The sequence below is a fragment of the Arachis hypogaea genome, chromosome 4 (genome assembly GCF_003086295.3).
Source record: "Arachis hypogaea cultivar Tifrunner chromosome 4, arahy.Tifrunner.gnm2.J5K5, whole genome shotgun sequence".
Classification (NCBI taxonomy): domain Eukaryota; kingdom Viridiplantae; phylum Streptophyta; class Magnoliopsida; order Fabales; family Fabaceae; genus Arachis; species Arachis hypogaea.
This window is the reverse complement of record NC_092039.1, coordinates 101,539,974-101,563,427: the sequence shown is the minus strand read 5'-3', so window position 1 is coordinate 101,563,427 and position 23,454 is coordinate 101,539,974. Positions and strand designations below refer to the sequence as shown.

Here is a 23,454-nt window from a genome sequence, read left to right as displayed (position 1 = left end):
GCTAAACTATGTTTCACCAAGTCAAGCTTGGGGGCTATGTACTGTACCACATCTCATGGATAAAACCAAGTTATACCTCGGCACGACTTATCATGAAAACAGCTCTATCTTAACGGAACACTCCCCATAATCTCGCCACGAGATCGGTCGCAAAGATCTCGGATGAAATCAACGACCAATTCAACATTAACCGAGCTATAAATCAAGCACGGTACCAACGATATAAGGCAGAGGAAATTCATTCCCACAACAAGACACCAAAAAGCAACACCCTGATCATATACTCGCTTTTATTCTTTAAGTGATTCTTTTTACTGATTTGGGCGTCAAGTCCTTTTTGCAGGTACCACACTCGGGTCTGAGTTCACGAGGGTACTCCCAGTTCGGTTATAAATACCATAGAATTAACTATAAGAAAATAGTGAAAAACTAAAAAGTTTTAGATCGAGACTGTTGATAGTGACATGAACTCAACTAGAAATAAGAGGCGGATGAAACGTTTATTCTTTTTTGGTGGAAAGGGCTGAAGGAGGGAATCCGTATCTAACAAAAACCTTGAAATAATTCGGGCTTTTGATAGAGCCCATCACAATCAAAGGCAATCAAGCAGTGTCGAGTGTCGAGAACTCTCTGGTCTTCCCTCTCATATTCATTCTTCTTCTCGACTTCTCTTGCTCTATCTCAACTTCATCATGAGTCCCTTCCACCACCTTCTGCCTTTTCCAAAAGAAGGAAAATATCTTCCTCATCCTCATGCCAAGCACAATGTTGTGCAATATATATATACACCCCCTCCATCCCTCCAGGCCAGTACAATAGGACCCTAACATACATGCGTAAAGCATCATCTAAACCTGCAGTCATCAGCAAATTAAACCTGTTTTATTTAAATTATTCACTTATTACTTCTGATTCGTTGAAATGGCTACCGCTACTGAGAAAGCCATTGGCATCGATTTCGGCACCATTTACAGCTGCGTGGCTGTGTGGCAGAACAACCTCATAGAGATCATCGCTAACGACCAAGGCAACCAAACCACTCCTTCCTATGTTGCCTTCACGGACACCGAGCGCCTCATCGGAGATGCTACCAAGAACCAGGTGGCAATGAACCCATAGAACACGTGTTCGACGCCAAGCGCCTCATCGGTCGTAGATTCTCCGACCCTTCCGTCCAGAGCAACATGAGGCACTGGCCCTTCAAGGTGGTCTCCGGCCCCTAAGACAAGCCCATGATCGTCGTCAACTACAAAGGCGAGCAGAAGCAGTTCGCACCCGAGGAGATTTCCTCCATGGTGCTCACCAAAATGAAGGAGATCACCGAGGCCTACCTGAGAAAAACCATCAAGAACGTCGTCGTTACCGTCCCCGCCTACTTCAACGACTCCAGAGGCAGGCCACCAAGGATGCCGGCGCCATTGCAGGCCTCAACATCATGAGAATTATCAACGAGCCAACTGTTGTTGCCTACAGCTTAGACAAGAAGGCCTCTAAAACTGGCGAGAAGAACGTCCTCATCTTTGACCTCGGGGGCGGCACCTTTGATGTGTCTCTCTTGACTATCGAGAAGGGCATCTTTGAGGTGAAGGCCACTGCCGGAGACACCCACTTAGGGGGCGAGGATTTCGACAACAGGCTGGTGAATCACTTCGCGGCGGAGTTCAAGAGGAAGCACAAGAAGGACATGAGCAGCAACGCGAGGGCGCTCCGGAGACTGAGGACAGCGTGTGAGAGGGCCAAGAGGACACTCTCCTCCACCGCATAGACGACCATCGAGATCGACTCGCTCTTTGAAGGGATTGATTTCTACGCGACCATCACTCTGGCCAGGTTCGAGGAACTCAACATGGACCTGTTCAGGAAGTGCATGGAGCTCGTTGAGAAGTGTCTCTAAGATGCCAAGGTTGATAAGGTTCAGATTCACGATATTGTCCTTGTTGGCGGCTCCACCAGAATCCCAAGGGTCTAGCAGCTTCTGCAGGACTTCTTCAACGGCAAGGAGCTCTGCAAGAACATCAACCCCGACGAGGCCGTGGCTTACGAGGCTGCTGTTCAAGCTGCCATCCTGAGCGGCGAAGGCGACCAGAAAGTCCAAGACTTGCTTCTTCTCGACGTCACGCCCCTCAGCCTGGGCATTAAAACCGTCGGTGGGGTGATGACGGTCTTGATTCTCAGGAATACCACCATATCTACCAAGAAAGAGAAGGTGTTCTCGACCTACTCGGACAACCAGACCAGCGTGCTGATTTAGGTGTACGAGGGTGAGTGGGCAAGGACCAAGGACAACAACCTTCTGGGAACATTTGAGCTCAAGGGGATTCTGCCAGCGCCGAGAGGGGTGCCTCAGATCAACGTGTGCTTCGACATCGATGCCAATGGCATCTTGAACATGTCTGCGGAGGACAAGACGACGAAGAACAAGATCACCATCACTAACAACAAAGGAAGGCTGAGCAAAGAGGAGATTGAAAGAATGGTGCAGGAGGCAGAGAAGTACAAAGCAGAGGATTGAAGGAGGTTTTCTGTGCATGAACCTCCTCCAGAGTTAGAATCATATCTGTACCAGCAAGTGAGAGCAGAATGTCCAAGTTTGTTGCACATTTGACATTGTATTATTCTGAAATTTGTTCTTCCATGTCCTTGAGCCTGAGGATGCATCGAGTTTGATCTTCCATATCCTTGCTGCTGGAATTGCATGTGCCTTCCTACTCTGCCAAATCTTGAACCGCCTCGTCCACGATATGGAAACTTTCCTCCACGAAAACCTCCTCTAAAATTTTGATTAGGGTTCTGAACGTGTGTGACATGTGCTTGTACAAAATTGTCAGGTCTCTTATACTTGTCTAACAACTCTTCGTGTGCCATTAACAAAGCTTCTAACTCTCTAATTAACACTGGAGGAAACCTAGCAGTTATAGTGGTGATGAATGAGGTGTACTCCTCTGGCAGTCCATTTAAAATAGCGTCTACATGATCAGAGTCATTTATCGTCGCTCCAACACAAATTAAAGAAGCTTCTTTATCTCAAGCAAGTAATCGCAAATCAAACCTTCTTTCTTCGTGTTTACTAGTTTGTTCTTGAGTTGTCTAATCTTCACCATGATCTGTGATGCAAAGAAAGTCTCCAATCTTTTCCAGATCTAGTGAGAAAACATACATCCAACCATGCTTGTATTGAATCTCTTGCTCATTGATGCAAGAAGTCAAGTCTTGAGTAGTGCATCCTGTTTCTTTTACGTTGCGTATTCTGGATTCACCGTGCCTGAAGCTTCATCTTCGATTAAAAGATGCTTCTTTGGATTGACTCGCCTGTGATGTGATTCAACATTTTGTAACCTTCTATCATAGATTCTACTTGATCTTTCCATGGTAGAAAGCTTTCTTCATCCAGTTTCATTGCAATCGGACTTGAGAAAGCTTGAGCAATTTGTGCAGTAGTGAGTGATGCGGAAGTTATGGTCACAAGGATCTGAAGCTCTGATACCATATAGGTATCAGGCCAAAACTCAATATTATATATATATATATATATATATATATATATATATATATATATATATATATATATATATATATATATAGAGAGAGAGAGAGAAGAAGAGAGAGCATTAGAGGAGAAAGAATTATCTGAATTAGAAAATGTATGGTTAGTTTACAATGGGGTGTATATGCTGATTTATATACCCACTACTAGTGTGACTAACCCTTCTAACAGACTCTGCATAACACACACACTCACTGCCTAACAAATAGCTAACCACATTACAAAAAGGTCTAACTAACTATTATTATACACACCACATGCTAACCTCAACTACCGTAGTAAATAAAGTTTTGCAATCTTATAATATTTCACTCAATTCTGAACATTTTGTGTGTCATTCTTGCTGTCTTGAGAAAGCTCACCAGCTCCCATTTTCTTCTTAAAATTCTGTGTATAGCAAACCCTTAGAACTCGTATATACAAACATATGGGGCCCTGCCCATGTGACTTCAATAAATTATTCAAAGTACTATGTCCATTTTATTGATGCTTTTTCTTGTTTCACATGGATTTATCTCATTTCTTCAAAGGCTCAGCTCATATCTGTATTTCTTGATTTCCAAGCTATGGTTGAATTACAACTTGATACTAAAATTAAGATAATGCAAAGTGATAATGCAAAGTAATATGTGAGTTTGGCCAAGTCTTTGCAGGGAACAGGTTTGGCATGGAGGTTTTCATGTCCGTACGTCCACCAACAAAATGGAACTGCTGAACGAAAACACCAGCATATCGTTGAAACAGGTCTCACACTACTAGCTGCAGCTTCAATGCTCAAACGATTTTGGGATGATGCCTTTATCACTGCGGTGTGACTTATCAATATGCTACCTAGTCCAGTTCTGGACAATATTTCACCTTATGAAAAGCTGTTCAATGTCAATCCAAACTACTTGTCCTTGAAAACTTTTGGTTGTTTATGCTTCCCTTATACTATGCCATTAAATAACCACAAGATTGATGATCGGTCCCAACCCTGTGTGTTTATTGGTTATGGCATTCAGCACAAAGGCTACAGATGCTTGAATGCTTCAGGAAAAATCATTTTGAGTAGGCATGTTATCTTCGACCAAATTTCCCTTCAAGTCTGGCTTTCCACAATCACTAAATGATACCCTTCTCGATGATCCCTCATCATCACCATCCTCATTATCTCAACCAATGCCATCTTTCACCATTTTGTCACACCAGCCCGTACCTGCCACACAAACCCCCTCTCTTAGCCTCAGCACTTCCATTAGTTCCCAGTTCATCAATTCAAACTCACATCTCCCAAGTAATTCACATAATGAAACTCCCTCTTCTTCTCCTAGTCATGCTAACCATTCTACCCCAAAACCTCAATCTTCCCAACATGTCCACTTATCTCATCTAATGATAACTCGGTCGAACAATGGTATTTTCAAACCAAAAATGCTTCAAACCTCTGTCACAATCAATTCTGAACCTAAGAATTACAAGGAGGCACTATCAGTTCCACATTGGAAGCAAGCGATGGATGAAGAATATAGTGCTCTCATGCATACTCACACTTGGGACCTAGTTTCCTTGCCTCCAAATCGAACTCCTATAGGATGCAGGTGGATTTTTCGAGTGAAACACAACTCGGATGGCTCCTTACAGAAGTATAAAGCCAGGCTAGTCGCTCAGGAATTTAGCCAACGACCTGGAATTGATTTTCAAGAAACCTTCAGTCCGGTTGTAAGGCCTACTTCAATCAGATTAGTGTTGTCTTTGGCTGTCTCGAACAAATGGAGCATTAGACAACTTGATGTCAATAATGCGTTTCTAAATGGTGGGTTAAGTGAAGAGGTGTTTATGATTCAGCCACCTGGTTATGAGACTGGTTCCCCTAATGAAGTATGTAGATTAACAAAGTCATTATACGGTTTGAAACAAGCTCTCCGTGCGTGGTACATGAAGGTTTTGGGTGTTTTGCACAAGCTTGGTTTTGCTACAACAAGGGATGATATGTCTCTTTCTACCAGGGTTTGTGATGGTGCTATTACCTATCTTCTCATTTATGTCAATGACATTATAGTTACTGGTAGTTCAGACGCACAAATTAAGCAAGTCATTGTTAATCTCAACTCTCATTTGCTTTGAAGGATATTGGTAGCCTTCACTACTTCCTAGGGTTAGAACTGGTTCCTACCAATGATGGTGGCCTTCTCTTGAGCCAAACTAAGTATGTTCATGACATACTAAAGAAAGCCAACGTATTGGGCTGTAATTCCTGTGCTACTCCAATTCCTTCCTCTCTTAAATTATCCAAGACTGGCAGTCCTGTGTTTTCGTATCTAGCTCTCTATCGCTCAATAGTTAGGAGCCTTCAGTATCTCACCATTACCAGGCCAGAGCTCGCCTATTGCATCAACCGCGTCTGCCAATTTATGCAAAACCCTCTCGAGTCACATTAGAAGGTTGTTAAGTGCATTCTTCGCTACATTAGTGGAACAGCTGATCTTGGCCTTCGAATTCAGCTAGCCGTGGAGCACAATCTTACTGTCTACACTGACTCTGATTGGGGGTCGGACCCTGATGATCGCAAATCGACTAATGGTGGTTATTGTGTTTTCTTGGGGCCAAATCTGATTTCTTGGGCCTCGTGTAAGCAGCATGCTGTCTCTCGCTCTAGTACTAAAGCTGAGTACAGAGGCATTGCTGATGCTGTGGTTGAAGCTATGTCTATTCGTAACCTCCTCTCAGCTATTCATATGCCAATTACAACACCCCTTGTCGTGCACTGTGGTGCTGTCATGTTGGTCGCCAACCCGGTTCTTCATTCCAAATCTAAACATGTTGAATTGGACATCTATTTTGCTCGTGACTTAGTACTGAAGGCCTTTGTTAGAGTTGTTCACATTCTTGATCTTTATCAACTCGCAGACATCTTCACGAAATCCATCTCTTCCACTCTCTTTGCTGATTTTCGGTCCAAACTGAGGCTTGCTTCCAGGCCACGCCTCAGTTTGAGGGGGGATGAAGGAGGTTAGCATGTGGTGTGTATAACAATAGTTAGTTAGACCTTTTTATAATATGGTTATCTATTTGTTAGGCAGTGAGTGTGTATGTTATGCAGAGTCTGTTAGAAGGGTTAGTCACACTAGTGCGTATATAAATCAGCACACACCCATTGTAAACTAACCATACATTTTCTAATTCAGATCATTCTCTCCCTCTCTCTCTCTCTCTCTCTCCCTCCCTCCCTCCCTCCCTCCCTCCCTCCCTCTCTCTCTCTCTCTCTCTCTCCCTCCCTCCCTCCCTCCCTCCCTCCCTCCCTCTCTCTCTCTCTCTCTCTCTCTCTCTCTCTCTCTCTCTCTCTCTCTCTCTCTCTCTCTCTCTCTCTCTCTCTCTCTCTCTCTCTCTCTCGAGTTCTGGCCTGATACCTATAAGGATGATCAAGTTAAGAAGAAAGTGGACGCTAAGAACTTACTGGAGAATTATGCATACAGCATGAGGAACACCATTAAAGATGACAATGTTGGTGCCAAACTGGATCCTTCCGACAAGCAGAGGATCGAGAAGGCCGTTGATGACACCATCCAGTGGTTGGACAGGAACTAGTTGGCGGAAGTATTTATCCTCTTCCACTCCCTAAAAGCATCTCTAATGGCCAAAATATGAGTCCCTGTTTCTGACAAAAGTAGAGACCCACCATTGGAGAAGAAAAAAATGAGTTCCTGCGTGATTTTCAATAGAAGAGAGTTTCTCTAAGCAGGGACTTTCATCATCCAATAATAACTTGCCACGTGGTAAGTTATTATAAAAATAAATAATTAAATCATAATTAATTTATTAATAATTATAATTAATTATATTAAATAATTATATTTTTATTTAATTTAATTTATATTAATTATCTAATAAAATCATTTAAATAATAGTTAATTAAATAATTACATTAAATAATTAAATTGTATTTAATTTATTAATAATTATAATAATTAATTATATTAAATAATTATATATTTATTCAATTAATAATTTATATTAATTACCTCAATTAGAAGAGGAAGATATTATACTATACCATCATTTTCTCTAAAAAAAATATTCAATTTATTTTTGAATTTATAAATTTTAATAATATTATTACAAAAAATAGTAACTATATTAATTTTAATTAATTAATTAAGTGAGGTCATAATAAGGACTAAAGTTAATTTTTCTTAATGGAGAAGAAAGAGATATTTTGAGTTCTTATTTACTGTTTATGATGCAAAAGCTATGTGAAATTATTTTTTATGACAAATGGAGCATAAATAAGAATTGAAATGAGTTCCGTACGAGAGATGGTGTAACCTTTTGTGCTCCTAATTTCAAAGACAATTAAATTCATTCCATCCGTCTAGTGTTGCTATACCATTCAATTTGGAACTTTATTATTCTCTCAATTTGGAATTTTATTGTTCACCTCCTTTCTTTCACCTTGGCCCAGTCAAGTCAATGTCAACACGTGTTTGGTGCGGTGGCCCCAATTGTTTTTCCTTCTTCACGTTTTTTTAGCCTCTAGTTTTTTTTTTTTAATTTTCTATGGTACAGATTGGTGGTAAATGTAATGTAGTGTTATAGTTTTGCTAAACAACACAAATGAAAACTTCCACTGTGGGATGCTGGAAAAAAAATAGGCCCCCGAAAATCTTGGGTGAGCTTGAAATATACAGTTTTAGTAGATAACAAACCGATAAACATACAAACATAATAAGGGCAAAATATTGATCCTTGGTGAACGGTGGACCAGTATTTTATTGGTGAAGTCATCAACATAAAATTGGAACAGGAGCGAGAGTTCAACTCTGTTTGTCTGAGTCGCTCTAACGACAATGCAAGATTCCACGTCATGCCACGACAGCCTCTGACCCAATGGATAAGAGCTCCAATCGCCTACATTGACCTCTCACATTTCTTTTCTATTTATACCTTCCGCTTCCAGATCCCATTTTGGATTTGTAGCGCCTTCCATTTTATCTAATATCACCTTTAAGTTCTCAACGAGGAAACCCACTATTTTAGGATTTAATCTCAATTCTCAAGTCTCAAAATTCTCGTGTCTTAAGGATTTCTGATTGATTATGGCTGTTGCTGGCATTATTGGTGGTAATTCATGGTCATGGATGCAATTAAGATGTCAAGAAAGGAAACAGAAAAGACTTGAGATTTGTTGCTCCTCTTCTTCTTCTTCTTTGACGGATTGTTACAAAACCTTAAGAGTCCAACCCGGTGCGTCTCAATCCGAGGTTAAGAAGGCTTTTAGACAGCTTGCACTGCAGGTTTCATCCCCGGTCTCCTTAATTAATTAATTAATATTTAAAATATTTGAAAATTCTTAATTAATTAATATATTTGGTCTTTTGTTGTGTTTCAGTACCATCCAGATGTATGCAGAGGGAGCAAATGCGGGGTGCAGTTTCACCAAATCAACCAGGCTTATGATGTGAGTTATCTTGTTGAGCTTATTGTTTTTCGTAATGCATGAATTTAATATTGATAATGCTTATGACGGTGATGCTAAGTCAAAATATGACCTCTTTGGTATGATTGATTTGAATAAAAATGCTGAGATTGGAATTGCTAATTGCCATAACTTTCGTGGGCCACATAGGTTGTAGCAGAATTTCGGATCTAATTGGGGTTTCCATGTGACTTATGTGGAATGCAGGTTGTAATGTCCAATTTGAGAGGAGAATCCAATGAAATGGAAATGGAAATGTACGAAGCATGCGAAGATGATGCAGGCGACGAAGCAATGAGGTGAATGAATGATCCAGATTGGGACCTGTGGGAAGAGTGGATGGGATGGAAAGGAGCAGGAATTCGAGATTATTCATCTCACATCAATCCTTACATTTGAAATTGCTTTGTAATTTCTCTCTTTTTTTTTTGAAAGTTTAATTTCAATTATGTATTTAGTTAAATGCTAAGGCCCTTCTTCCGCCTTCAAAAGTGGTTGGGGTTTGTGTAGATAGAGAGTGTAGAGCTCAAGTGGGTTAAAGGTAGTCTTGACCTCTGCATAATTTAAGCCTATGTTAACAAAACCAATCAAACTTGAAAAAGAATAAAAACTTAAAAAGTTGATCATACTGCCTCCTGCGTGTGATCTATATTATTATCTTTTTGTAATAAATTCAAAAACATCAAAAAATAATAAAAAATTAACCTATAAAGGACTCATAATATTATGATCTTCCTCATTCATTTGTAGAGCAAACAAGAAGCAAACGTCATATATTTTTCTCCTCATTGGATAGCTTGTCGTCGGTGCTTTCTAGGATTTATATACGCGGTTTTTGTTTTTATCCTTTTCTTTTCAACAAGTGCCACTACCATTGCTGATCATTGACGGGATCTACGGGTTGAACCTTAACAATAACAAAACTAAAATTAAGGGATGAAAATAAAATATAGTTATTAAGAATAAGATAAATGAGGGTTGCAAAAATAAGAAAAATAAAAGCAAGTGTAAGTGACTAAGTGTAACTATAATGTCGGGGAAAACATACAGCCATCATAAGTGTTTTAAATAACCAAATCAGGTGGAGAGTTGAATTTCAATGCATGTTTCTCCTTCTCTTTCTCTATTTATAGATCTCTTTTTGACTTTGCATTCTTATAATTCTCATTTCCATGCATACAGACTCATCCACTTGTTCAAATATATTAATATTAATTATATGTATTAAGTTCATCTTCAAATTATAAATATGTTCAATAATTAATATAATTTAGTTCCTGATCCCGTTTTTTATCCTTGGGCATTTAGTATTAAGAATACCAGAAACACATACATATGCAATTGTTATTTTCTCCACGACAATATCTGTCTATCTGCTTTGCAATTGTACGTGGGAGCATTAAATTGTTAGTAATCTTCAAAATGTATAATTGATTGCATGTCATACAGTAATAGTGTCTTCAAAAATATTTTAACATCTTTATTTAAGTAAGTGTTTTTAAATAATACATAACATACAACTCATTAAAAAGTAATATCTTTATTTTTTTCATTGAATCCCTTTAGTGAATCGTCGTAGCTTAGAATTTCTTTTTATTTGAATAATGTCTAATAATCACCTTGGTCCAATTAAATATGCAAACTATTAAGGTGGTATAAAAAAGTCAACGTCTCTAACAAAGATCATCTAAAAAGATACAAATAAAAAATAAGTTACTGTAAAATTTAAAAAATACAATAAAAATAATTAAATATTAAATATATATCTATTCAAAATTTAAAGGTTAAATTTTGGTGTAATTTTTTTAAATATTATTAAAAAAATAAAATTTTTTATCCTTAAATTTTAATAATTTTATGTCAAGTGAGTTTATTTTTTAAAATTTTTTGTAAATAACCAAGTTTTTTGAAAAATTTTAAAAATTTTAGAGAGCAAATTTTGCTCTAATTTTTTGTGTACTTTAGCATTTTTTAAATAGTTATTCAAATGCTGTTAGAAAAATTCATACAAAATGAATAAGTCGTTTATTAAATACAATAGATTTTTTGCCCCTTAAAAAGAACATAATATTACTACTATTAACATATTTTATGTGTATAATTTTATGTTAAATTTGTGTTTGAATGGTATTTAATTTAATATATTTAATTAAATTATAAGATTTTATTATGATTGTATTATTTTTTTAATTTAAAACTTAGAATTCATATATACTCGTGAAAATAAACAGATATCCGTAGAAATGAAGTAAAGGCGAGAGATACTTTATTAAACAAAGACGGACGTGGAGTAGAGGTTTCGTCCCATAAAGATTTATTGTTATCCCTAGTCCTAAAAGCTGATATTTGGATGATTGGTATGGTTTGTTCATGGCGAGAGAGTTAGGAATAACACTGTTGATTTGTGAGACATACTCTATTAAAGTTTTATCACTAGTGAACAATTAAAAAATTCTAGATGATCATGAAAAATAAAAACTTCTTTAAGGGATTTTTTAACTCAAACACAAATAATTTCAGAAATAAGATTTTATTCTAATTTAGAGAAAATTGAACCATGTTATAGACTAAATGACAAAAAATAGAGCTCACAGAATTACTAATACAATCGATTTAATTGTTTTTCTGTCTTCTTCAAAAGAGTATATCTTAAGAATTTTTTTTAATTGATGTCCCTTTTAATCTTTTGTTTTTTTTTTATAATTTCCTTTTTTGATTGTTTTCTTTTATTCTCTATGCACAAAAAAAAAAATCCTGAATTGTCACAATTTTATTACATCTATTGTATAAATTTTCTTTCCATTATTTCTTACTCATAAAAAAAATACATTTAGACAAGCGAGGGGACAAATAAAATGTGGGAAGAGGGAAGTAAAAACATTGGACATTGGAGTTTCCACAAATTGGATTGCTGTAATCGCACAAAACGGTTTTGGCATGAAGCTATTATCCAATATCTGAAAAACCAGAGTATATTCTTTAAATTGTATCTTGAAGAAAATTTGAGTGCAATAAAAGACAAGAATGAGAATGTTTGCCTTAAAAGAGCAAATTAATAAACTTAAATCCTTACAAATTCTCTTCTACCAAATTGTGCTTTTTCAGAAGCTTTATAGGCATCAATCGTCTTCATCACCCCTCCTCTTTGGGTTCTGGTATTTTTCCCCTATTATATTTGCCATAATTAAGGCAGTGTCAACTAGCTTCTTGATGTTAGGAACTTGATAATTCTGGGCCACATAAACCCCCAAAAGCTGTCAGCATTTGTTTAAGATCAAATGAAAAGTGTTCTTAGAGATTTTGTGTGGTGGACGATCATAAAATAAAAATGAACAGAAAGAAATAAAAATGAATGTATATTCTGAGATCAATCTTCCACAAGTAAATCACATAGAATTTATATAAATGAAAATAAAAGAGAATCAGCTAAGTAAAACTATTGCTCGAACTGGAATGAACATTCAGGTTACATTACCGCATCACTAATTCACTACCACCTAATCCCACTGTCAAATCCGCTGCAACGCAGGGACTGAAGAACCTGCTCTACTTATGGATTGCAAGCCCTATCAAATTGCAATCCACCTTCTTCCTTGCTTCCCTTTCCATACTAAAATTTCACTCCTTTTTTGGGCATATTTTACCTTATCATATAAATATCACCCCAATTTACTGATTGGGGTTTAAATATGAGGGAAAAACAATTAGGAAGTTAAAAATCAACTTAAGAATAAGACGTGGTTTTAATTTCTTTTTGGCATAATTTGGTGAGTTAAGAAAAACAGGAATTTGACCTCTGATTCCTTCATCAATAAGTACTTACAACAGGTAAGGGGTGTCCCTGGTTTCAATTTGAATTGGTTTGGAGCTGAAAGTTTCCAAAGGGTTAAACAGAATCAGTAAAGATTCTGAGAAATATTCGTTGATTCAATGATTGGTATTCCACAAAAACATATGAAATGAAGTCACCGGCATTGAAGTAGATTTGGAGTTATGATTCATCAAAAAAATTCATGTTCAAAGTTAACAAGCTCCTTAATGGATCACACGCAGACACTAAGGCAAATCAACTGATTAAGTTGGAAATACTCACGAAAAGCAAACAATGGTGGATGGAAGTAAGTATTATATAACAGAGCTGATCTTGGCGTGGCTGTCGACCAACATAGGAGGTTCTGCAGTTAGCGGCAGTTCCGGCTGGAATCGGGCGACGGCAGTGACAACCTGGAACTTGAAGGTCTGCTATGGAGGTCGCATAACTCAACGTCGAGGGAAGTGGCAGTTAAAATCCGGGTCGGGTTTGGGAATGGAAGTTCGTTTCCTTGGGATCTGGGCCGGTTTGTTAGCCCGGGTTCTGTCAAAAAAAAAAAGACAACAGTAATCTACACAATTCCTAATTTCTCACTATGACCAAAAAAGAAAAGAGAAGTGATAAATGAATTAAGAAAAATACTTGTTGAACCTTAACAATAACCAAACTAAAATTAAGGGATGAAAATAAAATAAGTTATTAAGATAAATGAAGCTTGCAAAAAAAGATAAATAAATAAAAGCAGGTGTAACTATAATGTCGGGGAAAACATACAGCCGTCATAAGTGTCTTAAATAACCAAATCAGGTGGAGAGATGAATTCCGATGCATGTTTCTCCTTCTCTTTCTCTACTTGTGGATCTCTTTTTGGCTCTGCATTCTTATGGTTGTCATTCCCATGCACGCAGAATCATCCGCTTGTTCAAACATCGCCATTAATTATATGTATTAAGTTCATCTTCAAATCATAGATATGTTTAATAATTAATATAATTTAGTTGCTGATCCCGTCTTTCATCCTTGGGCATTTGGTATTAAGAATACCGGAGACACATGCATATGCACTCGTTATTTTCTTCACGGCAATATCTGTCTGTCTGCTTTATAATTGTACGTAGGAGCATTAAACTGCTTGTAATCTTCAAAACATTTGATTGATTGTATTTCACACAGTAATAGGAGAGCTTTACCAGCAGTTAGGCAATAATTAATAATGCAATGTCATCCATGTGCATTAATAATTCCTATTTGATTTGGCGTATGCGCTTGATGCAGCATATATAGGAATAGATGAGGAAACTAAGATTTAATCTGAAAGGACTGGGGCCGCTTCCTCCGACTGGTGGGAGTGGCGGAATAAGGAGAACCGACAATGCATCAAAATCTTTTGGGGTAGGAATGAGAAGGGGGTCGAATGGGCTAAGAGTACTTGGGAGATCCCTGAAAAGTGGAGTGACGTGGGCATCAGTGTTCCCAGAAGATCTTAAAGTGTCTGAGAGAAAAATATTTGACCCTCAAGACAAGACCCTTCTGCAGTGGAATAAATTCTTTCAAGTTTTGTGTATCATATCTGTATCTTTTGATCCCCTTTTCTTTTATCTCCCATATTTCAATCACAAATCATTCTGTCTTGCCATAGACAGTAGCCTGGCAAGCTATGCAGTTACACTCAGAACAATCTTCGATGCTATCTACATCCTTCGCATAAGTTTTCAGTTTCGCACTGCTTTCATTGCGCCTTCTTCTCGTGTCTTTGGACGAGGTGAACTCGTCATAGATCCTGCAGAGATTGCTAAGAGATATTTGCAACGTTACTTCATTGTTGACTTCCTCTCTGTGTTGCCTTTGCCACAGGTTATTAGCTTTTGTTTTGTTTCCTTTCAATTTGGAGATTAATTAAATATTGTTGAGTCGATCATTATTTGTCATGCATGTAGATTGTCGTGTGGAGATATCTTCATGATCCAGCGCGCACAAAGGTATTAGCCACAAAAACGCAACTGTTGAACATTGTCATTCTCCAATATTTTCCAAGATTTCTACGCTTTCTACCTTTGGCCTCAGAGATTAGCAAGACAGCAGGTGTTTTTTCGGAGAATACTTTGGTCGGCGCTGCATATTACTTGACTTGGTACATGCTTGGTAGCCACGTAAGTGCATCTTAATTGCAACCAAAGGTCATGCAAACTTTACTAGCTAGTATGCCTACTATTACTATACATCATCAGCCTTCTTGTGATTCTAATGTGCAATGCTCACGTCACAGATAACTGGGTCTGTATGGTACTTATTAGCTGTAGAACGTAATGACACGTGCTGGAGGAATGCTTGCATGGAGGAAGAGCGATGTTTCACGCATTTCTTGTACTGTGGGGGTTCAAATAAGCGTGCTACTGGCTATGAAGAATGGAGAAAGATTAGCCCAAAGATTCTTAAGGATAAGTGTTCCGCTGATGATGACGACGCCCCATTTGACTATGGAATTTTCAATCAAGCCATAACATCTAATATTGTTGCATCAATCAATTTCTTTCCTAAACTATGTTACTGTTTATGGTGGGGTGTCCAAAACATAAGGTATTTTCCTAATCAAGCTACATTAGTGTATTGATTATTGGGACTTGTTAAGAAGTGTGTTTGAAGCTGTGTATCTGTTAACAGGTTTTACTAAGCTAAGAAGCTTCCTTCTATTTTGCTTTACGCAGCACACTTGGTCAAGGGCTTCAAGCTAGCACCTACGTCGGAGAAATTCTTTTTTGCATTTTATTAGCTGTTTTGGGACTTGTCCTTTTTGCTGTTTTGATTGGAAAGATGCAGGTAAATGCATGCCAATAAGTGTTGATATATATATATATATTAATTAAAGATGAAAAGGTTTCTATAATAATTTATTTTGGTCTTGTATCCAGAACTTTCTTCAATCGATGTCTGTCCGTCTAGAGGAAATGAGGATCAGAAGACGTGACTCAGAGCAATGGATGCACCACCGCTTGCTTCCAGCGGAGCTAAGGGAAAAAGTTAGACGCTATGAAAAATGTAAATGGTTTAACACACGTGGAGTAGATGAAGAGAGCTTGGTTCAGAAACTTCCCAAAGATTTGAGGAGAGACATCAAACGATACCTTTGTTTGAATTTGGTTAGAAGGGTAAGCTAGGTAGCTATATATATATAAGCAAAGCATGTGTATGTATGTATGTATTATACGTTGATAGATGATGATGCATGGATGGATGGATGGATGATCAGGTTCCTCTGTTTGCCAACATGGATGAGCGGTTGCTGGATGCGATATGCGAGCGACTGAAGCCATGTCTGCATACAAAGGGGACGTGCATAATAAGGGAAGGGGATCCGGTGAATGAGATGTTGTTCATTGTACGTGGCCAACTTGAGAGCGTGACGACGGACGGCGGAAGAAGTGGATTCTTCAACAGAGGTTTTCTGAAAGAAGGTGACTTCTGTGGAGAAGAGCTGTTAACATGGGCACTGGACCCAAAATCATCGTCGAATTTACCGTCATCTACAAGGACTGTGAAGGCCATGGATGAAATGGAGGCATTCGCTCTGGAGGCAGAGGAGCTCAAGTTTGTTGCTTCCCAGTTCAGGCGCCTTCACAGCAGGCAGGTTCAGCACACCTTCCGTTTCTACTCCCAGCAGTGGCGGACTTGGGCTGCCATCTTCATCCAGGCTGCCTGGAGGCGCCACCAGAGGAGGAAAATTGCATCCATGCACCACATAAACAAGCTTGATGATGATGACGATGATGATCAATCCCATCATGATGATGATGACGACGACGATGATGATACAAAGGCCTTGATTCCATCTTCTTCGTTTTCATCTTCTACTGCTAATACTACTACTACTACTGCTGCTGCTACTGCTACTTCTACTATGCTTATTGGGTTAGATTCGGCTATGTATGCTTCCCGGTTTGCAACTAATTTGCGTGGGCAGAGGCCCCGTTCTTCCAGTTCGGAAGGCATCGGCCTTCCCCCCCAAAAGCCTCGAGAACCCGACTTCAGCCATCTTGATGATGATGATGACCCACGCTAATAATCGATCCCATCAACCACTTCTTCAGCTGCTTGCCCAACAATAATATTACATATATTTTTGTATTTATTTTATTGATTAATACAAAATATGTACACCAAATCCCACCTATGTATATTAATAAAATAAATTAGTTACTTTAGGATTCTCATTCGGTTCAACCTTGATATTGCCGTTCGCAATATGGATAATAATTTCCATCTCGGGGACAAAAATATTTAAACAAGGTAGATACCCTAACCAACTTTATAATTATTATCTTTATGTGAAATATTTTTTTAATTTTTAAATAATAAATTATAGAATTAAATTTTGATATGTTATAAAAGTGTTATTTTTATTTAAAAGATGACTAAATACTAAACGAAAATATTTAGTAACAAAAAAAAATTAAAATCAATCAGAATTTATTTTATTTAGCATGTATTAATTACTACAGTAACTAATAAATATTAAATAAGACACATATTCATAATAGTTTGGTTCAAGGTTGTTGAAACTTTCAGGAAGTTTTGTAGTTGCAAAAAATAAAATGAGATTGTCTCCTACAAAATGATCTGTAACATCAGAATCAAGACATCTTGCAAAGATTTAGATTTTTCTTGAACTTGGGCTTCATTTCTTTTGTTTTAAACTTGATTACCTGCATCACTATCTTTCACAACACTTGGAATAGAGTTAGAATCACAGAAAGTAACGTGTATGATTTTCTCAATGGTCTTAGAGTCTTTGTGGTACACTCTATAAGTTTTGCTAAAGGTTGAATCTCCCACAAAAATACATTCATATGACTTTGGATCAAACTTTTTCAAATTATCTTTTGTATTCAAAACAAAGCATTTACACCCAAAGACATGAAAGTATTTAAGATTTGGTGGAGTTCTTTTCCAAAACTCATAAGGAGTTTTCTTTAAAAGTTTTCTAATAGTTGTTCTATTCAAGATATAACAAGCTGTATTTTCAGCTTCAGCTCAAAGAAATTTAGGTACATCACTTTCGTAAAGCATAGCTCTAGCTATTTTTTAAAGGCTTCTATTTCTCTTTTCTACAACGCCATTTTGTTAAGGTGTTCTGGGACAAGAAAAATTGTGTGAAATACCTAATTCATCATAAAATGATTCAAAATGTTGTTTTTCAAATCCTTTTCCGTGATCACTTTTAATAGAAGCGATTTTTAGATCATTTTCATTTTGAACATTTTTGCAAAAAATATTAAAGGCTGAAAAAGCATCATTCTTGTGAACTAGGTAGAGAACTCATCCAAATCTAAAGTAATCATTAATAACAACTAGAACATAATGTTTGTCTCCCAGACCTTAAGTTCTAGTAAGACCAAAGAGATCAATGTGTAGCAATTTCAAAGATCTCTTAGTTGAGACATCTTTTTTTGGTTTGAAAGAACTTTTGGTTTGTTTATCCCATTGGCAAGCATCACAAGTGATGTCTTTGTCAAATTTGATTTTAAAAAGACCTCTAACTAAGTCCTTTTTTACTAGTTTAGAGATTTGAAACATGCTTGCATGTCCCAATCTCTTGTACTAGAACCTTTTTTTTTTAATCTATGGAGGTAAAACATGCTACATTTTGTTCTCTTAGTTCCTTTAAAGTGAGAATATACACATTATCACATCTTTTTGCTACAAATAATATGTCATCAGAATTTTCATTTACGACTAAGCATTCCAACATTTTGAAATTAACCCAATATCCTAAATCACAAAGTTGACTAATGTTTAGAACATAGTGTTTCAATCCATCAACCAAAAATACATTGTCAATGAAGTTAGAAAAATTCTTATCCACTTTACCTATGGCAATGATCTTGCCCTTTCCATTATCACCGAATGTCACAAATCCTCCATTACACTTGTTGAGTTTGACGAAGAAGATGGACTTTCCGGTCATGTGCCTTGAACATTCGCTCTCAAGATACCACATATTTTTTTTCTTCTTGGATGTAAGGTAAACCTGCACAAGGCTTTAAGTTAGGTATCTAAATAAATTTGGATCCTTTGAAGTTGACATTGAAATTATTTACCACTTTGTTACCCACTTTCCTTTCAACAATAAAACATTGAAGAGATGTATGACCATGTTTTTTTTTTGCAATTTTGGTAATAATTTCTCTTTGCCAAATATTACAAGTGATAAGAGGTCTGAAGGTTTTTGGTTTTTGAGGTTGAAGCTTCGGTTTCAACATGAAATTTTTTAAAAACAGCTTTATTTTTTCAACATACCGCAAACCAGATTTTTCAAACAAGACTTTTTTACTAGCTAGCAATTTATCCAAGTTTTCGAAACTTTGAGCAAATTTACTATGTCTTGGTTCAAACCTCTAATCACTGTATGCAATCTGTCATTTTCAGTAATGAGGTCCAATGATGCATTAGCCGTATGTTTTTCTTTAAATTTTTCAGTTTTAGATTTAAGAAATCTATTTTCTTCTAATAAGTCAGCATCACTTTTGGTTTCCATCAATTTTTCTTTAAAGAAAATATTTTCAGATTTCAAGAAATCATTTTCCAACTTGCATTTATCATATTTATCCAGAATTTTGCTAACGTGTGTAGTTAAGTCATCAATGATTATATGCAAGTCTTCATTAGATAGGTAAAATTAATTTACCTCTTCCAGTTGATCTTGGCCATCCATGAAGCACACTTGAGCTTCATGTTCAGGTTCCTCTTCTTCTTCTTCTAAGTCATTCTCAAAATCTTCCCATAAAACCATCAACACTTTTTCTTTTTCTTTTTTTCGTCTTATCCTCCATTTTAAGTTTAGGACAATCGAACTTGAAATGACCAACCTCCTTGCAATAATAACATATAATTTTGCTAAGATCCTTCTTGTACTCCTTTGAACTCGAGTTTTTACTCTTACCTTTGCTCCTCATGAGTCTTCTCATTCTCCAGCAAAAAACACAATTTTGTCATCCAAAAAACTATCATTAGATTCATCTTTCAATGAACCAACTTTGGTTTTTAGGGCCACTTCTTTCTTTTTTGTGTCACGGTTTAGGTGTGTGGTTTTATATGCAAGAAGTTTTCCTGTCAACTCATTATAAGTCATTTGATTCAGATTGTTGCTCTCAGCAATAACAGTTACTTTCGTGTCCCACTCTTTTGTGAGACTTTTGAGTATTTTTCTCACTAGCACTTATTTGGTATGGGTCATCCCATAGCATCCAAGCTATTTATGATGATCGAAAATCTTTCAAACATTTTTTATGGTTTCTCCTTCCCTCATAAAGAGCATCTCATACTCCTTTCTAAGCAAATCAATCCTTGTTTTCTTGCCTTGTTGGGTGCCTTCATAAGTAACTTGGAGTTTATCCCAAATCTCTTTTCAGCTCCACATTTTTCTTATATTTGTCATTCCATTCGCTCTCTTCTTTAGGAGTCACAACTCCTTCAGTGCTTGTGTTTGTTGGAACTTGTGAACCATCCATAATTTTTTTCCAGATATTGTAGTTGACAGATTACACAAATATTCACATTTTCTAATTCCATTAAGTGTAGTTTTTGCTGTTGAAGAATGGTGGTCTGTTGTTTAACTTTCCTTTGGTAAGGGTGTATGCAACAACGTTTGCCCCCATGTTGGCCATTTTGAATCTTTCCTCCAAGTTATCAAACTTGATGCTTAAGACCTGACTCTTGATACCAATTGAAGGTTTTCAATGGCCTAGAGAAGGGGGTTGAATCTATGGCCACTTTTTACTTTTTTTAAACTTTAGCACAAAAAACCAAGGTTCTGAAAATCGAACCGGTCATCAAACCGCTCTAGCTACTGGTTCACTGGTTCATAGATTTAACCGGTTCGACCGTGGTTGAACCGAAAAAATTGTTTTATAATAAAATATAAATAAACACATTAAAATATAATTATAGTCAAATATAAATCTTAAAATATCATCCAAATTAAAAGTAGTATATAAACCAGAATACTATAATCTCATTCAAATACACACTCAAAAGTCAAATAACAAAAACAACCAATCAAACATAAACATGCCAAAGAAAGACCCACAGAATTAAAGCTATTGATGGTAATACAGTAGTTCCTCCTGGAACATAAAGACCCACAGAATTAGTACTTCTTGCAACTTGTTTGCATTGAACAACCTGGTATTTTCAGAAGACTAAAAACAAAAATATTGGTGTAACACCCCAAGAATAAACAACACATAAGCATAATTACAAAATCAAAGGACTTGGCACAAACATAATGGTGAAAATCTACAAATCAGGGACAATAATGCACATCTGACTAGAACCATAATTGGAATGGCATACATACTTTCATGTTCTCAACAATTCTCTCAGGTGTCTTTTGAGCAGCATGGAATGCATATATATTATTGTAGGCCACATCAAAAGCTTCCTTAACAGCTCCATCATGCTGTACTCCCATAAAACAACATGAAGTTAAACAATAGAAAAAGCTGACTCTTACTCAAATCAGAAAATTAGTTGCAGAATTTCAATTTCAATTCAAGAGAAATAAACAAACAAAACCTACCTATCAATTAGTTGCAGAATTTCAATTTCAATTATTCAGTTGAAATAGGCAAACAATTATTCAATCAATTATTCAATCACTATATCAGTTCACACTTCACAGTTCACAAAAACAATTATTCAATCACTATATCATCATATCAGTTCACAGTTGAATGACTTGAATTAGAGTTCACAAAATTCACTATATCAGGAAACCACATATCAGATATCACTATATTAGAGTTCACATAACTTCACAGAATCAAGCAATTATTCAATCATAAATTCATAGTTAATAAAAAAATTACTTAGAGAACACGCAAGAGACAATGGTTGCAGAAGGGGACAGAGACACCGAGCGACCAAAGGAGACAGAGACACCGAGAGACACCGAGGGAGACAGAGCATGCAAGAGTGGTGGAGCACACAGTGGCTTTGAAGGTCGCGATGGCTGCTGTGCGATGGAGGCTTCGAAGGTTGCGCAACAGAGGCTTCGAAGATTGCGCTGGCTGCTACGTGATGGAGAGGAAGTGAGCGAGCATGAGGCGGTGGCTGTTCGAAGGAACGACGATGGCGGCGGCACGAGACGGTGGCTAGACGGAGGTGAGCTCGATGAGATTGAGGAGCCCTCCCCCCTGACTGAGTGTGTGTGCGAGATTGAGAGGAGCTCGACTAAGGCTTGGCTGTGCGATGGAGTAAAAGTTAGGGTTGCTGGTGATTGAAACGGAAACGTTTAGTTGCCTTCCCTAAAAACTGGTCGGGTTACGGTTCGATTCGACCGACCGGTTCCCGACTAGTTTACCGGTTCGATGGCGGTTTCTAAAATGTGGTTTTGCCTATTGCCCGAACCGTTTTTCTGAACGGTTCACGATTCGACCGGTCTGACCGGCCAGTTCGAACCAGTTTTCAGAACTTTGCAAAAAACAAATTCTGTTGTGTCTGCGATATGGATTATGCAGGAGACAATTTAATTTTGTCTCATATCAAATCAAACAAAAATAGAGCGAAGAAGAATGAAGTACACAACCATGTATTCTAGTTCAACCACCTTGTGCAATGTAGCCTATATCCAATCTCCAACTATGGTAAAAATTTTACTATTTTTTTTATCAAATATTACAATTACCAATTCCTAAATATTCTTCCTAATTCTATCAGGGACAAACCAAACTTCTAACCACGAGATACCATTCAGATACAAGAAACAAAATAGAAAATGATTACAAAAGAAATTGATATAATTTTAGCTTTTCTCCAAGCTAACTCTCTTTGCCTTTTTTTTCAATGGCTTTTTTTTTCTAAATCCTCATCTTTATGCCTTTTTTTCCATTGAATGAAACAAAGAAAGATAAAATTGAAAAACCAGAATATTCAATAGAAAAACATGATGAAGAAGAATCAAAACAGCTTGAAAACTATAAACATAACCCAATTTTAGAACTCTCAAATGTTGCCTTCTATCTTAGCAAAATGCTTCATTTAGTGTAGGTAAATTACTTCTAAAATTTCAAGTTTTGAGTAGTGAGAGTGCTAAGTTAACTCAGAATTGTAGGTTCTCTCTCCTTGTCTTAATCTTGGCTAATTACTCATTTTATGTATGGGATAATGCCTCTAAAACTTGATTAGAGGTAAGAGTCAACACCTTGAGAATTGAACCAGCTGAGTTCCTCTTCTTCTCTCAAGAAATTGAAGCAAAAAATTAGGATTGAAAATTAGAGTTGAATGGCATAGAGGAGAGATGAAACAATAGTAACTTGGTCATGAGACCTTCAATAAGTTTGCCAAATCAACACCCTTAATGTTGTGCTTTGGTCCCAAATTTTATTTCTAACCCTTGGATGTAAATCAGAAAAAAAAAACCTCTATTTTCTTCTTCTTACCCGAATTGTGAATGCAGAGAAGAGGTAGCTTTGTCAAGCCATTTGACTTGCACAAGAGTAAAAACAATACAACTTTTTTCTTCTGAAATAGATCAGCCCTTTGATTTGAATATGAAGCTCACATCTGTTCTGGATGGAATATGAAGGTCACAACTGTTCTAAATGGAGTAGGATTTACTCACTCCAAACTTGATCATTCTTTGTTCAC

At 37.0% G+C, this 23,454-nt stretch overlaps 3 protein-coding genes, 1 long non-coding RNA gene and 1 pseudogene across 4 annotated transcripts; 4 read left to right on the top strand and 1 right to left on the bottom strand.

Annotated features, from left to right (window-relative positions):
• Positions 1 to 720: 720 nt before the first annotated feature.
• LOC112797070 (heat shock cognate 70 kDa protein-like) lies at positions 721 to 3,304 on the top strand (annotated as a pseudogene).
• Positions 3,305 to 8,230: 4,926 nt separating this feature from the next.
• On the top strand, positions 8,231 to 9,653 carry LOC112797071 (chaperone protein dnaJ 8, chloroplastic-like). Its single transcript, XM_072235762.1, has 3 exons — positions 8,231 to 8,817; positions 8,913 to 8,981; positions 9,207 to 9,653. The coding sequence occupies exons 1-3, from the start codon at positions 8,620 to 8,622 to the stop codon at positions 9,300 to 9,302; spliced, it is 363 nt and encodes a 120-aa protein (XP_072091863.1). The 5' UTR covers positions 8,231 to 8,619; the 3' UTR covers positions 9,303 to 9,653.
• A 2,096-nt stretch (positions 9,654 to 11,749) lies between these two features.
• Positions 11,750 to 13,364, bottom strand: LOC112794352 (uncharacterized). Its single transcript, XR_003198829.3, has 3 exons — positions 13,093 to 13,364; positions 12,073 to 12,229; positions 11,750 to 11,956 (listed from the first exon to the last, which is right to left on the bottom strand). It is a non-coding gene; the product is annotated as an uncharacterized lncRNA (long non-coding RNA).
• A 736-nt stretch (positions 13,365 to 14,100) lies between these two features.
• Positions 14,101 to 14,975, top strand: LOC140173038 (putative cyclic nucleotide-gated ion channel 8). Its single transcript, XM_072234496.1, has 2 exons — positions 14,101 to 14,664; positions 14,748 to 14,975. The coding sequence occupies exons 1-2, from the start codon at positions 14,101 to 14,103 to the stop codon at positions 14,973 to 14,975; spliced, it is 792 nt and encodes a 263-aa protein (XP_072090597.1).
• Positions 14,976 to 15,091: 116 nt separating this feature from the next.
• On the top strand, positions 15,092 to 16,899 carry LOC112794351 (putative cyclic nucleotide-gated ion channel 8). Its single transcript, XM_072234688.1, has 4 exons — positions 15,092 to 15,387; positions 15,516 to 15,627; positions 15,720 to 15,956; positions 16,058 to 16,899. Exons 1-4 carry the CDS (start codon positions 15,143 to 15,145, stop codon positions 16,865 to 16,867), a joined length of 1,404 nt encoding a protein of 467 aa, XP_072090789.1. The 5' UTR covers positions 15,092 to 15,142; the 3' UTR covers positions 16,868 to 16,899.
• Positions 16,900 to 23,454: the final 6,555 nt, after the last annotated feature.

Coding starts and splice junctions, on each gene's coding strand:
- LOC140173038 (XM_072234496.1), top strand. CDS start 14,101: ATGAGGAAACTAAGATTTAATCTGAAAGGACTGGGGCCGCTTCCTCCG. Junction 14,665..14,747: donor CTGTGTTGCCTTTGCCACAG/GTTATTAGCTTT, acceptor TCATGCATGTAG/ATTGTCGTGTGGAGATATCT.
- LOC112797071 (XM_072235762.1), top strand. CDS start 8,620: ATGGCTGTTGCTGGCATTATTGGTGGTAATTCATGGTCATGGATGCAA. Junction 8,818..8,912: donor TTAGACAGCTTGCACTGCAG/GTTTCATCCCCG, acceptor GTTGTGTTTCAG/TACCATCCAGATGTATGCAG. Junction 8,982..9,206: donor AAATCAACCAGGCTTATGAT/GTGAGTTATCTT, acceptor TGTGGAATGCAG/GTTGTAATGTCCAATTTGAG.
- LOC112794351 (XM_072234688.1), top strand. CDS start 15,143: ATGGAGGAAGAGCGATGTTTCACGCATTTCTTGTACTGTGGGGGTTCA. Junction 15,388..15,515: donor TGGGGTGTCCAAAACATAAG/GTATTTTCCTAA, acceptor TGCTTTACGCAG/CACACTTGGTCAAGGGCTTC. Junction 15,628..15,719: donor TTTTGATTGGAAAGATGCAG/GTAAATGCATGC, acceptor TCTTGTATCCAG/AACTTTCTTCAATCGATGTC.